The sequence below is a fragment of the Carassius gibelio genome, chromosome B18 (genome assembly GCF_023724105.1).
Source record: "Carassius gibelio isolate Cgi1373 ecotype wild population from Czech Republic chromosome B18, carGib1.2-hapl.c, whole genome shotgun sequence".
NCBI lineage: Eukaryota > Metazoa > Chordata > Actinopteri > Cypriniformes > Cyprinidae > Carassius > Carassius gibelio.
The window spans coordinates 24,458,462-24,477,277 of NC_068413.1; the positions used below are offsets into that span (position 1 = coordinate 24,458,462).

The 18,816-nt window shown below is 39.6% G+C and overlaps 1 protein-coding gene across 1 annotated transcript in view; it reads right to left on the reverse strand.

Annotated features, from left to right (window-relative positions):
* Positions 1–18,816, reverse strand: part of LOC127977656 (spondin-1-like) — a 228,372-nt gene that overhangs the window by 14,693 nt on the left and 194,863 nt on the right. Inside the window, exons 7-10 of the mRNA XM_052582642.1 lie at positions 11,235–11,299; positions 5,673–5,874; positions 1,134–1,274; positions 643–718 (exon numbers count right to left, since the gene is read on the reverse strand). Of these exons, the coding sequence (XP_052438602.1) occupies positions 643–718; positions 1,134–1,274; positions 5,673–5,874; positions 11,235–11,299 (484 nt within the window). The remainder of the gene's footprint in view (positions 1–642; positions 719–1,133; positions 1,275–5,672; positions 5,875–11,234; positions 11,300–18,816) is intronic.

Genomic DNA, 18,816 nt, shown 5'->3' on the forward strand with positions numbered 1-18,816 from the left:
TGTAGACTTTCGGTTGTGTTTTTGCCCTTCACTGTACAGGATGTGAGAACAGTTCGCTATTCTTATTTGCACGTGAGCATGCATGGACTCACTAACTTTAACATTAGCCAGAGATACCTTGCTGGAGTGAAATATGACATTAATGTTCTGCTTGAGCAGATAAAAATTGTAACAGTGAGAGTATGACAACCAGAAAATGAAAGTGTTTGTCTTCATTGGGATTGGGGAATCTTCACTGGGAATGCTTACAGACATTTTGCTCAGTTTTGTTTTGGTTTAGGAAATATAATAAAATAAATTCCATTGCCCATGTTCTCAGTATACCTGGAATCAGTGTTACAAGTACCACAGGCATATTGTTTTTCAAGTTTTTAAGCATAAACCCCATAAAAACTATGCAAGCTTCGGATCTTTAAAGTCTAGTCTGCGTTCAAGGGGAAGAGCTTACCGATAGGTCAGTTGAAAATATATGAAAATATACTGTGATTAATTTTCTCATGTCTCCCAAACATAGCATAACCTCTCAAGAATACAGTTTACTCTTGGTCGGTCCTGAAGAGTTACTCTGGATATTGAATAGTTAAATCTCTCTCTCTCTCTCTCTCTCTCTCTCTCTCTCAAGGTCGATAAAGAGATGCAAACCTTCTTCTTTTTCCTCCTGGGCAATGTCAGCCACAATGTCGTCCACATTATCCGGCACAATGTTGCACTGCTCACCCTGAAGAAATCAGAAAACAACTTAAACTTCCTAACAGACTTTAAATGATGTCCCTCATTTAATAATTTTCTTTTATTCACTATTACCATCTTTGAGATAATAATAATTAAAAAAAAATGTTGACATGGGTTATACTTTTTCCCATTGTTCCTACTAATTCTTATACAGTAATCCTAACTCTCTCCCAGTCGAGAATGCATGACTTTCAATAATTTCAGGACACTGTTGTGACATGCTGGGTTCATAAATATGCATAATCTGTTTTTGTAGTTATTTCAGCTCTCAGTTTATAGACTTTTATGACATGAATAATGCAGAGCTGTTTTGCACAATAATAAAAGCTAAAACCGCAACAGCTAAGAACATTTTCTTTTGAAATGGATTTTTATTTTCTAAGACAAGCAAAGAAACAGACCTTGCGAGCAATTCTTTCTACCACAACTCTAGCCACAGGAGTGATTGCGCCACCCTCTGGGTCGTAGAAAGGGCTCTGTGGATGGTCTAAACTTGTGAGGGGACGAATTTTCTCCTGAGGTGTTGCAGGCTTGTTGGGAGACTATGGCACAAAATAAATAAATAAATCAGTTTAGCAAAAAGTCAAATGTTCAAATCATTTACTGTTATTTACTCTTTCTAATTGCATCCCTTTTTTCTTACACAGAACACACAATACATTTGGCAGAATGTTCAAGCTAAAAGAACCAAAAAACTAAAAGTTTTGCAGAACTGTTCTTTAAAAAAAAAGAAAAGAAAAGAAAAGAAACCTGAAAAAAAAAAAAAAAAAAAAACAGTATTTAAACAATATTTAAATACCCACATGATTTTCACTTATTTTATAACTGATGTCAAATAATAAACAATACAAAAGTAGATTCCTTTATAGTTATTGCATATTTTTACAGTTTAAAATCACCTCACACAACAAAGAGATCACCATAGCAAGCCTTCAGGCTTCTAAAAAGAGATTATCTCCACAGTCAACAGCAGCAAGATTGCTGAAAAAGTTTGTATATAACATGCACAACCAGGGGAGCAATATACATTATATACAAGGACCCTCTTAATGAAATGCGGAAAAATAAAAGTACGAAATCCAAGGCTGTTTTAGGACCAGACACTGTTAAAGGCATGCACCTGGTTTATTTATTTATTAACAGCACATTAGAACAGTTGGGATAAAGAATGGATACATACAAACATGCATACATTTTCTGAGGTAAATGAGAATGTTTCACATCCTGTCTATAGAACTTAAAGTATATTTAACACATAATATTCCTCTAGCCACCCAACCAATCTACAAGTAAAAATATTATCCTCTTGATATTTGAATAATAAAAAAAAAGCAAATTAAAAACAAACGTTGACACACTTGTAGATGGCAGACTCAAACTATGGTCATGTCATGATACTGCCTTCATGTCCCGACTTTTCTCTAGTCTTGAGGCAGGATCATGACAGAGCCGTGTTTTGTGTACAAGCACATGGCCTTGTCTTTTGGCCATGTGCTTGTGTTGTCTCATTCCCTTGCCCCGCCCCCCTTGTTATCCTAGTCTTGTTGTGATTGCGTATCTGTGCCACCTGTCGTGTCTTAATTGTTCCCCTATTTAGATCTCCTAGTGTGCTCTGTCTTTCGTCGGTTCATTGTTCCACTCTGTGAATGTTCTACTTATGTGTTCCTACCTGTCAGCCTCCTGAGATATCGTGTCCTTGTAACCCCTCAAAGAAGTCGTTGTACTACCGTGAGTGTTTGTTAGTAGTTAGTGTTCAGAGTCTTTGTTTACCTTGTTTATTGTGTTTTGTAGAGTTATTTAGTGTCTACCCTAGTCCTTGTTTTCCCCCTTGTGGGTTTTGTTTTCCCCTTTTTGTATAATAAATCTTGTGTTCAGTACATCCTGTCTGCATCTGAGTTCGTCCCAAACCCATCCACATAACAGAATGAACCGACCAAATAGGAACTCAGCAGACAGGATGTCCTCCACTCCTCAACCCCAATTGGAGTTCCGCCAACAATGTTGGATGTCGCCCCCCGCCGAGAAGAAAAGGGTTGCCCTGCCATACTCGCCTGAGAACGAGTGGTTTCTCCGCAATTATGCCCGGCTGTGGGAGAAGTTCTCCCAGGAGGCGCCGCAGGGTACCCCCCAGAGGTCCCCACCATCTACCCAGCTGCCAGTGATCCCCGAGGGTCATCTCCTGGCAGTTACTACACTGGGGGAACAGGCAGATCCCTCCCAGAGTCCTGAGGCGCCTTCCACAGCCATCAGTCTCCCCAGGAAGCATGGGAGACGATTGTCGTGGGAGTCCGCTTCAGAGTCTTCGGCGTCCGAGTCTGCCCTGCCTGAGACCAAACTCCCCCAACCCGCCTCTGACCCAGCTGTGGCCTCTGCACCGCGGCCAAGGAGGAAGAGGAATAAGAAGGGGCCTGCCGGTCCTGTGACCCTGTCTCCTCCTGATTCGGCGAGGTCTCCTGAGCCAGCGGCGGTGAGCGCTGGCATGCCCGAGCCAGCGGCGGTGAGCGCTGGCGTGCCCGTGCCAGCGGCGGAGAGCGCTGGCGTGCCCGAGCCAGCGGCGGTGAGCGCTGGCGTGCCCGTGCCTGCGGCGGAGAGCGCTGGCGTGCCCGTGCCTGCGGCGGAGAGCGCTGGCGTGCCCGTGCCTGCGGCGGAGAGCGCTGGCGTGCCCGTGCCAGCGGCGGTGAGCGCTGGCGTGCCCGTGCCTGCGGCGGAGAGCGCTGGCGTGCCCGTGCCAGCGGCGGTGAGCGCTGGCGTGCCCGTGCCAGCGGCGGAGAGCGCTGGCGTGCCCGAGCCAGCGGCGGTGAGCGCTGGCGTGCCCGTGCCTGCGGCGGAGAGCGCTGGCATGCCCGTGCCTGCGGCGGAGAGCGCTGGCGTGCCCGTGCCTGCGGCGGAGAGCGCTGGCGTGCCCGTGCCAGCGGCGGTGAGCGCTGGCGTGCCCCTGCCAGCAGCGGAGAGCGCTGGCGTGCCCCTGCCAGCAGCGGAGAGCGCTGGCGTGCCCATGCCAGCAGCGGAGAGCGCTGGCGTGCCCGAGCCAGCAGCGGTGAGCGTTGGCGTGCCCGAGCCAGCAGCGGAGAGAGCTGGCGTGCCCGTGCCAGCAGCGGAGAGAGCTGGCGTGCCCGAGCCAGCAGCGGTGAGCATTGGCGTGCCCGTGCCAGCAGCGGAGAGAGCTGCCGTGCCCGTGCCAGCAGCTGAGAGAGCTGGCGTGCCCGAGCCAGCAGCGGTGACCCTTGACCCTGAACCGGGGACTAGGAAAACTGTTTCTAAGTATGCAGTCACGAGGGCGGAGGAGAGAGCCGCGGCCGAATCTGCAGCCAAAGCTTTATTACAGTCTGTCTCCTCTTGTAAGGAGATGCCTGTCATAATAGCTGCCAAGACTCTGTCAAACTATTTGTCTCTTCTTGTCCAGATCCTGGAAATCCCCACCAGTCCTGTCTTGTCCCCTGACCCTGTCCCCAGAGACCCCGAGCCAACCACAGTTAGTGCTATTCCTGACCCAGTTTTTGTCCCCACTGATGTTGCCGAGTGTCCTGTTGATGTTTCCCCGTGTCCCGTTGATATAGTTCCCCCGTGTCCCGTTGATATAGTTCCCCCGTGTCCCGTTGATATAGTTCCCCCGTGTCCCGTTGATATAGTTCCCCCGTGTCCCGTTGATGTTGTCGAGTGTCCAGCTGTCTCCCCGTGTCCACCTGTCTCACCGTGTCCAATAGATGTTGTCCCATGTCCTGCATCTTCCCTTGCCATGTCCCCTGTCAGTAGCCCTGAGACCACTCCCCGCCCTAGACCACCCAGACCTGCCCGGACCCCTCGTTGTCAGCCTTCGTCCCGTCCTCCTAAGACTCCTGTCCCACCCACCCACCCTGGTCTGTCCCCCATTAACTTTGTGGTCCCGCCTCCTCCCCTTTCCTGTTTGTTTTTTTTTTTTATTTGTCACCCTAACCCTGTCGTTGTCTATTCATGTTTGCCTTTGTTATTATTTGTCATGTCTTGTTGGTTTTTGTCTCTGTCCCAGTCAGTCTTGTCCCGCGTTTGATGTTCCCTTGGGGAGCGTCTGGAAGCCGCTCCTTAAGGGAGGGGTTCTGTCATGATTCTGCCTTCATGTCCTGACTTTTCTCTAGTCTTGAGGCAGGATCATGACAGACCCGTGTTTTGTGTACAAGCACATGGCCTTGTCTTTGGGCCATGTGCTTGTGTTGTCTCATTCCCTTGCCCCGCCCCCCTTGTTATCCTAGTCTTGTTGTGATTGCCGTATCTGTGCCACCTGTCGTGTCTTAATTGTTCCCCTATTTAGATCTCCTAGTGTGCTCTGTCTTTCGTCGGTTCATTGTTCCACTCTGTGAATGTTCTACTTATTTGTTCCTACCTGTCAGCCTCCTGAGATATCGTGTCCTTGTAACCCCTCAAAGAAGTCGTTGTACTACCGTGAGTGTTTGTTAGTAGTTAGTGTTCAGAGTCTTTGTTTACCTTGTTTATTGTGTTTTGTAGAGTTATTTAGTGTCTACCCTAGTCCTTGTTTTCCCCCTCGTGGGTTTTGTTTTCCCCTTTTTGTATAATAAATCTTGTGTTCAGTACATCCTGTCTGCATCTGAGTTCGTCCCAAACCCATCCACATAACAGGTCATGACTGTATGGTCTCCAGTAGACTAAATTAAAACATTCTTCTTTTTTATCACATTTTTATTTTGTTCCATTATTAACACGGAGATAACTCATTTAGTGGAGTTTCACTTTGAGCAAATGTGTTATAGTCACAACCTTATATTATTCAAAGACCTCAGGAGGAAAGTACTTCACTGCAAGTACTTCATATCTAAACATTCTCTCTCTCTCTCTCTCTCTCTCTCTCTCTTTCTCTCTCAGATATGAAATGTAATGAAAAATTCTATATAAAATAAGAAAAATGCTAATTAGAAGGGATGTTTGGACCCCACTATATGAGTGCTCACCTCGTAAGTGACCCCACTGTCTGTACCCGCATCCCATGGAATGAGGTCCTGAACCACCTTCTGGACCCAGCCACACTCTCTGGTGCAGAGGTCCTCTGATGACAGACCCACGTTCCAGTCAGGACTGGGACCCAGCATGGTCAGAAAGGACATTAGGTGACGTGTTCGGTCCACTGAGAACTCAGCTGAAGGAGCTGCTCGACTGCAGGTAAGAGAGAAATCTGGTGTATTCATATTTATATAGCATATGTCACATTTGTTATGTGTTAGGATATTGTTTTCATGAAAACAAAACGATAATTATTTACTTCATATTAAACAATAACTAATAATTAATAACTGTAATGCAAGCAAGCATGCAAAGAAAGAAAGAAAGAAAGAAAGAAAGAAAGAAAGAAAGAAAGGTTTTAATTGTTAAGTATTTATGGAACAGTATTTATTTAATGATTTCATTTCAAATAGAATATCATGACAATATATATATATATATATATATATATATATATATATATATATATATATATATATATATATATATATATATATATATATATGTGTATATATGTATATGTATATGTATATGTATATGTGTATATGTATATGTGTATATGTATATATGTATATGTGTATGTGTGTATTTGTGCTGGAGGGGTGTGTTATCACTGAATGGCTTGCCATTGTGTTCTCCTCTTAAACATGAAATTGGGAGTCCTTTTGTAGTCACCACTCTGACTGATATTTTCACATCATGATACCTCTTATCTGGTAATTACTCCTCTGAACTATCCTCTCCATCACTTATTCAAAAGACAGCACTAGCCCAATTGCAGAGCAGTAATTGTTCTAGCAATCAGTGAAACAGGAACTTAGTTATTTATTATGTCCACACAAAAACTATATAATATTACAGAGTTTGCATTTTATTTTTTTATTTTGTATTCCATTAACATGTACAGAATACTGTAATTCCTTTTTTAAATAATTTGTTCCCCAATTATTATGTATCACTCATGGAGTGCATATATGTATAGATGGGAGGGGAGGGTCAGGGCCAAGAAAGGGGAACAAACATCCATTCCAGGGCAGTGAAGACCAAGGAGAATCCAGAGGAACAGTAGACTGGGAGCAGCCAGTGGACTAATGGACCACAGCAGAACCAGAAGAAAGAGGAACAAGAGTAAAGACCAAAGCGGAACTTGAGGATCTGAAGTCTGAGGTGGAGTCAGTGAGACTGGGGACCAAAATGGAACCAGGGGCATGGAAAAGGGTGGAGCCAAGGGATCGGAGGATCAAGGTGGAGCCAGGGGATCAGAGGACTTTGTCTGGGTTAACAAACCCAGAGATGTGGTTTTGCCAGACCAGAAAGCTATAATCAAGCTGGTGAATTCAGATCCTTGTTGTGAAGGCTTTCATGCTGGATAGACCAGCAGAAGGGAAAGACGGGTTCTGGATGAAACCAGAGACTAGAAAGGCAAAAAGGGCTTAAGGGGTTGGCATTAGGCATTATGGCATTGTTAGTTCCAAGGAGAATATAATGTAATTTATATGATGAACTGAACAATGTGTGCTGGATCAGGGATAGACAAGGCCTAAGAACATCTACTGGTACTTGAACTTCCCTGTCCTTAACTTGAATAAGCTGTTCCCTTATCAAAAGCTACTCTCGATGCTGCGCTCGATAGCGCTAATGAGAACATTCTTTGTTCGACCGGTTGTGAAGCAAGTGTGTCAAACACGCCAAGAATTGGCTAAAATAACCTCGGTAGGTGACATCACATATTACACGCACCTGAAGGTTATAAATAGACATGACACGGAAACACCCTCAGGTTTCTTTGTCTTCAAGGACCACATTGTGTGTTTACGTGTGTGTTAGAGTTGAGTAAATAAGAAAATAAATAGAAAGAAAAAAGGGGGAAAATCTAAATAAAACACTGCGATGCAGGATGCAGTAAAATATTAAAAGAGAAAAAAAGAGAGAATGACAGAATCAAATAAGAGATGCTTGCCTCCGTGTCAGAGGCTCATCTCAGAGGATGATCCTCACAGATTCTGTTTTGAGTGTTTGGGGGAAGAGCACGCTGCCCTCGGGCTCGAGGGAGTATGCGAGCACTGTGACATGTTATCTATTAAAGTGCTTTGCGCGCGGCTTGCATTTTTCAAAAATTACAAGCCGGCAGATTCTCCCTCATTAAGATCCTCATTAAGATCGATCTGGCCGAGGCACGTGGCATGACTCCGCCCCTTTCTCTGGCGCTCTTGCCAGATCATGAAGCCCTCGCGTCCGTTTCTCAAGTGCGCCCTGGCGCTTCTTCTGAACGGCCCGAGGAGACTTCATCTGTTCCCTCTGTTGAGATGGAAAGCGCCACCTCAGAGCGCTCCTCCCGCGATGATAAAGCATATGAGGAGCTATTTGAGGTGGTAACTCGTGCAGTCGATCGTTTAAAGCTAGACTGGCCACAGAAGCAAGAGACCAGATTTCTGTCAGGTGGCCAAGGGGAGGGGCCTCAGCGACGGTCTCTCCCCTTTTTCGGTGATCTCCACGATGAGCTAGTACGGTCGTGGAGTAAGCCGGTCGTGTGCGGGCTATCTCTCCCCTGGGACTTCATCGTTCCTTAAAAAGCCTATGCTCCCCACCAAGCCGTGCAGAATGACATCTTCGCTGGTGGGGGAAGCTTTTCAGGCCGCGGGTCAGGCTGGTGCTGCCCTGCACACCATGGCGGTTCTGCAGGCGTACCAGGCTGACCTGGTAAAAGAATTGAGAACAGGCGGGTCCATCGATGAAGAGGCATTTTTAGAACTTGGCCGAGCCACAGATCTGTCTCTGCGCGCAACTAAGCAGATGGCTGCTATGGTCTCCAAGTAGAGACATCTGTGGCTGAACCTCACGGGCATTAAGGAGAGAGATCAAGCTTTCCTTCTCGATGCCCCTGTCTCGCCTTCCGGCCTTTTTGCCGATGCCGTCAACACTTTCGCCTCTAGGTTTCGGGAGGCGAAACTCTATGAGGAAGCGTTTGTGAGGTTCCTCCCCCGCCGTGCTCAAGCGTCGGGACTGTCGGCCACCCAGTCCCAATCAAGTTCGGTTTCTCTGAGGCGAGAAGCCCAAAAGAAGAGTATGTCAAGTCAGATTCTATAGCTTGGATGTCCATGCAACTCCAGGCTCGCATGTCCTTGAGTCCACATCCCAGAGTCATGTCTGAGATCTCTTTGATGTTTGTGCGCACACAATACACAACCCTGGGGGTCCAGACACTTACAGTGCAGCGGCGTTGGTATTCTAATTCCCATTAGCACTATTGAGCGCTGCATCGAGAGTAGCTTTTGATAAGGGAACGTCTCGGGTTACTTGACTATAACCCTGTTCCCTGAAAAATCGGGAAAGAGATGCTGCGCATCAATGGCGCACTGTAAACGTGCCCAGACGTCCTTTCAGACAAATATTAACCTGAGGGTGATTTGGATGTTAGATAGATTGTTTGGTTTGGTAATTTTAGTACAATACATATTGTTGGTGTCAAAAAGAAAAAAAAATCAAAACAAAGGGAGACTGTGGTCTTTTTTTTATCCATTATCCAATCTAAACAGAGTCCAAAACAAAATACAATAATGATAGAAAACCATATTTACACAAATTCTCTATTTTAATAATCCAAAATGTTTTAAAATCACTATTCTATCCAAAAAATAACATCTGTATCTCATTGACACATGAATTAGACTACAATGATCATGTTTGTTACATTTCTGTCTGCAGATCCCATTTCTCTCAATTTCAGACATATATCTTTCCTTTGTATTGGCACAATATGGCTGCCAGAGATAAAGTTAACACCTCTGAGATGTTCTGTTAAAAGAGAGATAAATAACAAGTTCACACAGTGGGGTGGACCACCAGTTAGGTGTTCATAGTCGGCAGGATTGTGTCAGACATTTGTTGTATATGCTCACTAAGTGTGTAGGGTTTAGTGAGATTTTATTGTGTATTCTGGGGATGAGCTAGTCACAAACTCTCATTTAACTGTCGCAGATGTAATGAACATATTCATGCATCTGTGAATGTATATTTCAAGCAATTAAAACTTGTAATCATATGATGTCATATGTTGATAAATTAATTTAAATGTATTGTGGAAAATGAGTAGATGACAAAAGACTTAAATTCAACACATTGCTTATTTCTATATCATTAACCTGCTCCTATGGAGGAAAATTCCTAATTTTGGAATTATAAAATTTAGAGGCCAGGAGGCAAGCTTATATACACTTACATTAAACATTTATAGATTTTTTTTTTTTTATTTCATAAAACGACACAGGAAGTGTTCTCAAAAACCATATTTACATTGTAGTACCCATGTCGTTATACACATCTGTGTCCTCATAAACCATATATACCAGTACACACACACACAAAACCAGATTTACAAAGGGAGGTTTTTGGAGATTTTGTCAGGTTTAGCTAACTTTTGGGTACAAATTTGTCCCCAAAATTTATTTATCAGGGCCTTATTAAACATTTTATTCAGAACTTTCTCAAAAAAAAAAAACATATATATATTTGTATTATTACCTGCATTTTTTTAATTCATAGACATAAAACTTCATTCTTTTCCATGGATCACATAATTAATACGACCGCTTGATGTGTTCAGTAAATGGATTTGAAATAACAAACATTGCTCTTAAAATAGCACTGCATGTCTGACATATATAATTTTTAAATGGAAATTTGTGTCATTATTACTTAACAAGAAAGCAAAGTCTGTTATAAAGCATTTTCCTTAAGGAAAATGAAATCATCCAACTCCACCCTTTAAAAGAGACAGAACACACAGACACACACAAATACATGCTTTAACAAATCATGCAGCTAATTAGAGACTTTGCTTTCACTGACAACCTATTATTTTATTGTCTGCCTGTCAGCGCACTGCTAATCAACTCAATTCAAGCCTTTCAAGGTTTCTGGAAAGTTCCTGCAGCAGAGTATACATTAGCAGCTATTCTAAATATATAGCTACTGAGCAACAGACCAGCAGAGAAAATGAGAGGACAACAAAAGGAGAGAGAGAGAAATAATGAAAAAACATGTATCCAATTTAGGCTTTTTGGACATGAATTGCTGTTATAAAGTCAAATGATAAAATGTGTTTTATTACGTAGTGTGAAGAAAGACATTTGTAGCTTTGGTCTGAAGCACTTTAAGCTCTTCTTGCCTTATACTGAGCATTTCATAAACACTCTGAGTCAATTCAAATGCAATGAGGTGAATACAGCATTATAAATTTGAAATTCTTCGTGCTTGAGTGATTATCGAATCATTGGTCAATTTCGATCACTTAAATGTTAAATAAAAAGAAAGCAGAGCACTCTAAACACAGTTGTTGCTGTCTGGGGAGAAAGTGGCAGTATTTAACTTTGTAAAGAGCTTAAGTACTCTCTATAAAAAAAAGAGAGAGAGAGAGAGAGAGAGAGAGCTTATTTTTGATGAGATGTTATTCGACAGAGAAAAGGATATAAAACCTGCACAGTGCACACACACACTACATGACAGTTACTTACACATTAAGGGGCTGCCAGGCTGGCCATTGGGCCTTCATCTTTATGACGGTCAAGACCTCATCACCCTGTGTGATAAAACACAGAAAAGTAAATACATATAGCAAAATCCATATTATATATCACATATCACCTAGAATGTAATGTACTGTATATTACTAGAATATTGACTGTTTAGTAGTACTTGCAATGCACATATTAATGTCTTATTCTGCATGACCATATTTTAGATCCCTACGACATCTTAATCTTGAGCATTTTTAAACAAAAATCATTCTCTGAAAAGTCTTGATTTTTAAACTTGATCAGTTTTGCTCTTTAAGCAAATTTATCTTGCTTTTTTTTGCAAAAAGAAATAAATAATATAATTTGTGTATTATTATTTTTTTTTAGCGTTTATCTATTTTGCCCTGTCCAAAATGGAACACTTCATGTGCACTTCCGTTCTTGCAGACTTATAATGGCTGCCGCGTACACATGGCTGTTAAGTCCACTAGACCATTGGGTGTCATTTTAATGTTAAAAAGGAAGCTTGCAATGATTATGCGCCCATGATCCACACTTCTGCCGAGCCCGCACTGGGACAAGCTCCACAGCAGACTTCTACCCGATATTCAAAGCGGCATTACGTCACGAAAGTGCAGACTCAGAGGAAGAGCATGAGGGTTTAGGGTGCCATTTGGGACAGGGCTTTTCTCTCAACACATCCCTCCATTTATCTTGACAGGATGTGATAAATGAAGCTTCCCTTTCTTCCTGCTGATGGAGTGATTGCATCGGAGTCTCATAAAAGCTGAATAAATATTTCATCAATGGCTCGCGGCATACAGGCCAGCAGTGTATGTGTGTACAGCTCTGTCCCACTCGAGCCATATCAGGAGTTCATGGGAAGGGCATCACTAAAGACTGTCAAGGGAATCAGGTTTACTGCTGGGGGTTAAAGGATATAATTCTTTATAATGCAGCAGCATGACATTTTTTTTTCACACTTTGAGCCTTACATGCAGTATTGTTCCAGCTGTCTTATAGACCAGTTATTGTCAATTCAAAAGCAGAACACAATCCTACTTTAGATTTGCTAGATGATCACTAGATGATTCCTCTGTGAAAAAGGATTAGGTTTTCTTTGGTTCTGTAACATTTTAGCATTGGGACCAATTCATAGCTGCATATCAGCATGCCTATTATTAACATACAGCTTCTACAGCAAATATTCTGCATGATCATATTCTACATGAATATGTAAAATACCTAATCCTACCCAATACCTAAACTTATAAACTACCTTACTATTATTAAGCAGCAAATATGGAGTTTACTGAGGCAAAAGTCATAGTTAATGGATTTGTTAATTGTGAGAATTGAACCTTAAAATAAAGTGTGACCCTTGGTTCTCAATATGTTCCATGTCACAGAACTGGTGTCATTGTTATTCATGTGATCCATTGTCTGGTTGATTTATTGCAAAAAAAAATTGGGTTTATAACTTTAGAGTATTTGAGGCACCTATACTTTACAACACTGAGACAAGTGTTTGCAAGTCAGTGTTTGTAACTGCAATACAGTTCCGTGTTCCGTGTTTTCTAGAAGGGATGTACTATAGATAAAAATAATAATAATAATAATAATAATAATAATAATAATAATAATAATAATAATAATAATAATAATAATAATAGTAAAAATAATAATAATAAAATGTATAATAAATAAATAAATAAATAAATAAAAATATCATGCTTGGACACAATAAGCAAACTAAAATTCAGTACATTCAAATCACACACCTGGTGATCTACCATCCTGCTGACTTCAGTTCCAACCCTGCTTCAACAATAGCTGGTTCAGATTGCTTGATTGAGTGTCAACAATCAACTGCATATCTGAAGATAGCTTGTGTGTAAAATGCTTTTCTAAGTGACAATTATGTGCATTATAGTAGCATCTTACAGAAATCATTTTGTGGAGAAAGCCAATGAACCATATATATATATATATATATATATATATATATATATATATATATATATATATATATATATATATATATATATATATATATATATATATATATATATATGGTTCATTGAAAAAAGATAATCCATTTTTTCCTTCAAAAAATTCTGTTTGGCATCTCACTGTGAGGCTAACAATCGTACATCTCTATCTAGCAATGTGATCAAATTCACATCCTTTACTTTGTGAAACTGACATGCTCCTCTTCTGTGCTAATGAGGTGAAAGAGTTTGGTCATCTGTCATCATTTACACACTTTACTATAATTCCAAACCCACATGATTTAATTTCTTCTTCTTTGATCACAACATATGATGATTACCAGAATATGTAAATAGGCAAGTTATTATTTTCCATGCAACAAAGGCAGACAGTTACCAGGCGCTAGTTTCACCATAAAAGTTTCATAGAATCCACATAAGCTTGTGTAAAATATTCCATATCTCCTGAAGCCAAACAACAGATTTGTGTGAGAAACACACTGAATCTTTTTCACAATTTGAAACTTGGAACCTTGAGGCTTTGACAACAATAAAAGCCAATGATATTCAAATATCTTCTGACAGATTGTTACAAGATGAGAGTTGAACCATTGATCTATAATATTAATAGTGTATAATGACAAAGCCAAAAGCTAAGGTAAGCATAAAGATGACTCACTGAAAACTAATTTCTCTCTGCAAACATTACATATAGAAGGCTTATATGACTAAATGAGTTGATGGCATAGATGTAACAGATAAGATGCACACTTTTGTTGTCAACTACTCAGAGATGATGTAAAAAAATAATAATAATAATAATACAAAATGGAATTATATTTACTGGCTTCATTATATACACATTTAAATAGACACACTAGTGCAGAACAGCTGCAGGTAAATCCATGGGATGGTACGGCACATTACATTATGCACATTGTCAACTTAATGAGGTACAAAATCACAATTCAATGCATTTTTAATTAGTCTCTTCACAAGGTTTATATGCTGCTTTGTAAAAGAGAAGATCTGATAATTAATTATGCAACACAGAGCCAGAAGGACAAAGAGAAAAAAAAAACATATATAATATATATATGCACGTGTGTGTGTGTGTGTGATGTTTTTGAAATTAGTCTTTCATGATCACCAAGGCTGCACTTGCTTAGTTGGGGTCACTTCAGAGATATCGTTGACTTGATTGCAAATAAATGCACAGACACTATTTAACTGAACAGAGATGACATCACTGAATTCAATGATGAACTGCCTTTAACTATCATTTTGCATTATTGACACACTGTTTTCCTAATGAATGTTGTTCAGTTGCTTTGACGCAATGAATTTTGTTTAAAGCGCTATATAAATAAAGGTGACTTTGACATTTGACTTTGATCACAAACAGTCAAAACAAAAGTATTATGAAACATTGCTATAATGTATTGTTAACTGTAACTGTTGACTATTTTAATATATTTTGCAATCCATTTTATTCCTGTGATTGCAAAAATAAATTTCATAAAACAACAGCAATTATTTTAAATAGAAATCTTTATACAACATAAATTTATGTATTTACTGTGACTTTTGATCAATTAAATGAATCGTTTCTGAATAAAAGTTAAATTAATGACCTCAAACTTTTGACTTTTTTTTCCAGTTAAAATAATAACTGCCTCCTTCAAAGGCCCAATGCTCGTCTGCCTCTGTATGCTGCATTAAAAACTGAGCACCAAGGTTTTGCACGTTATGAAACGCCATCTGTCAGTGGGCAAGGATCACACAACAGGCACTAGACATAACCATGCTAATCACTTGCTCAAATAGAAAAGGAAGAAAAGACAAACAAAGCTCTAATTCATCATTCTTCCATAAAATTGTGTGGATTGTACATTCTCTGGAGACCACACAGTGTTCTTGACAGCTCTGAAAGGTCCTTAGCAGCTCCTTAAGTTTCTAGGCAGCTGTAATCACTGAGACAGCCTATTACATAAAATCAACCATTAGCATGAAGCTGTACCTCTTTTATGTTGATTGTTATCAACGTAATATTCAAGGTCTATTAAAAATAATTTCTATTATTTAATAAAGTTGAAGTGACTTTTTGGAAATGAACCATCATTAGCTATTCTGCCCTACTAGCTGTCTTGCATTAGCTTGTACTTTATTTAAATCTTATCATTATAGTAGTGCAGCATAGTATTTCTGTTCATTTGAACTCCTGTACACATAAAATCAATGTTACTGCAGTTTCTATTATTCATAGACTGTTTACATGGGAATATACTAAATAACCTATTTGGCACTGCTACTGAACTACTTTGCACATTGCATGCATCTAAATAAGTGTGCACACGAGGTTAGTCATTTGCATAAAATGCTTTCTGTACGATCTTTCATTTACAGGCTTTTGTCACTCTCGTCAAACATACTCCACACATTCTCATATGCCACACAGATGCATTCTTACCAGATCCTTGAGCAATTCCAATTGTGTCATCCTCAAAACCAGTTTAAACACAATAAACACCTTTTATACAGACCCAGTTTACAGGCCTCGCATAAGCCAGCTATACTTACAAATATGTCTGCACTATTATTCAGAGAAACCAGTTTCACAATTATTATTATTTTTGATTTTTATTCTCGTTCCCTTTTTATTTTTTGTTGCCAGGACACCAAGCAGAAATGGATAGCAGTCTTGCCTTCACCAAAACTGAACACTGCAATGCACTCTGAACTGCTATCCTCTTTTGAGAGCATCTACAGCCCCAGCCTAAGTCATTTAAAAATCCATTTGATTTAATTTAGGGAACACATGATTCATCTCTGCACAGCAGAGAAAGAGAGTCTTATTATTATGTTCACTCATGCTGGATGAAAAAAAAAAAAAAGATTAGAAATCCTCTTTTAGGGGTTGTCAGCGGACACAACCACAAAGGGATTCCAGAATGATTGCAGATAATGGGAAGTGTGGAGGTACTAAAAATGGAGATAATATTACATTTCCAGTTTAAAATGGAAATACTTTTAAGTATCCTGAGATATCACATGAAGTACCTTGGCTCCTAAAAAAAATGGTATATGAAAAGTACAGATATTTAGTGGGAAAATAATAAAAAAATATATAGCATATGTGTGCAGTGCAAAAAACCTTAGGTACATTGATTTATTAGAGATTTGTTTCAAAAAGTTAATAAACAAATAAAGTAACAAACAAATGTTTTAAGACTGCGCCAGCAGGATTTTTTCTTTAATTTCGGAATAACCCAGAGATTTTTGCCCAAACAAGGATTCAAAAACAACAGATGGCATGGTCCACACAGTGCTCTGATATCACCATCACTTTGTCAGTCATGAAGAGACAGAAGCAATTGAGATGCCCAAATCCATAGAAGAATTATGACAATAGAGCTGCAATATTAATAGTTAAAAAAAAAATACGACCTCAATTCAAACAACCACGCAATCTCATTTCTAGATGACAACAATTTGCCGGTCTATTAAACTATTAAACTGTCTAGTTTTTTTTTATTTTTTTATTTTTTTATCATACCATAACATTAAGTGTGTTTTTGTATGTTTTAAACACGACAAGTGTTTCACACATAATCTGTCTGCAGTGCATATGCAGTCCGTGTGCGTTACGTATGTGGTGCGGAAGCAGTATGGACTCATTGTGCTTTCACACAGGACACGTTTGCAGTCCGCTACTGATCCGCGGCTGTTTAAGCCTCAAAACACAACATTTGTTAATTTATTTGATATCAAATCATGTAAAAAAATAAAAAAAAAGCTTTTTCAGCATTGTGATACTCTTTCATCACAGTACAGTAACAATCTTTCATAGACATAGGTTATTTAAATTCAAATATAAACAACATTACTCATGCATTTGACTGCTAGTTTTTTATACTAAGTTGCTGAAACAAGCTACAACACATTTAAACATTAGCCTACTTTTCTTGTTAGGCTATCACAAACATTTAAAATTAAAACTCACCACTGACAGAACAGTCGACTCTCATGCCTTTCGCATTTAAATCTTTATTACACTCAATCCAACTGGCCTTAAATAACTTTGTTTTTCTGCCTTTATAAAAGTGCATATATAATGTTGCCTTGTTTCTCTAAAGTTGCTCTTTTTTCTTTTTTAAATCTAGCCAAAACCCATGTGTTGCATGTGAAACACAGTAGGCTTTAATTAGTATACATTTATTGTGAAATGACTGCATTTCCGTGTCAATCCATGTTCATTTTTACCGTGAACAATGCGCTGTCACTTTAATTCAGCGCATGCAGCACAGCAAAAATAGACTCGGTACATAAACGATCGCTGCACTGCTGCAGACGCACCGCTCCTGGAACACACTGATGGACCACAACCGCGTGCAGTATGTACGCTGGAATCCGTTAACATGGGTGCATAAAAAAAAATACGCAATGCACTGCAGACGGAGTGTGACGCCCGTTTCACACACACTCCGTCTGCAGTGCGTATGCAGTCCATGTGCGTTTCGTATCTGGTGCTAAAGCAGCACTGACTCATACTCATTGTGCTTTCACACAGAATGCGTTTGCAGTCCGCTACTCAGTACATGAACGATCGCTGCACTGCTGCAGAGTAAAGTAACTGGTGCTTCAAATAACATTTGTGTCGATTACATCATTTCCATTGCCAATGTGTTGCCAACTTCTTTCCATGAAAAGCAGCTAAAGCCAGTTTGAAAAGTTGCTAAATCTCGCAACAAAGTCGCTAAATTGGCAAAAGTGCTAGGTGACAACAAGTGACTGTTAAAAAAATAAAATAAAAAATAATACAAATAATATTTTTTTTTTTTTTTTTTTTTTGTCTTTAAGTTGTCCGGACCCACTTTATATTAAGTGGCCTTAACTACTATGTACTTACATTTTAATTAATAATTTAGTACAATGTACTTATTGTGGACATACATGTTTTTACATTGTACTTATATATATATATATATATATATATTAAAAAAACTACATGTAATTACATCTGTATTTAATTTCTGTAATTACATTTATAATTACACTGTTGACCCATACTTTACACCTTAACCCACCCTTAAACTTACCCATACCTCCAACCCTCTCCCTAACCTTACCCCTATCCCACCTCAATAGCAGCAAAAGTGTTTTACAATACAATATGTACACAATAAGTACATTGTACTTATTTTTTTTATGTAAGTACATAGTAGTTAAGGCCACCTAATATAAAGTGGGACCAGTTGTCCTAAGACAAGAACACATTTTGGTTTTAGGACAACTTTGAAAAAAAGTTTTGATTCACTTCAAATCCTGACTTGTGTATACTATATTTTAAATACATATATACATATTTAAATATTTAATAATTCATTCAAATTACTTAAAAACTTCAATCACACAACACAAGCAAAACATCTGAATCAAACGTTTTAAAAATCATTCTTTTTTGCATTTCCACAATGGATTATTATTGGCAGAATGGTTTACAAGGATGAATTAATTATTCTCATGTTTCATGAATGAGACCAATTACTCCTATACAGGGTCATGGGCATGAATCCGTTAGATCATGA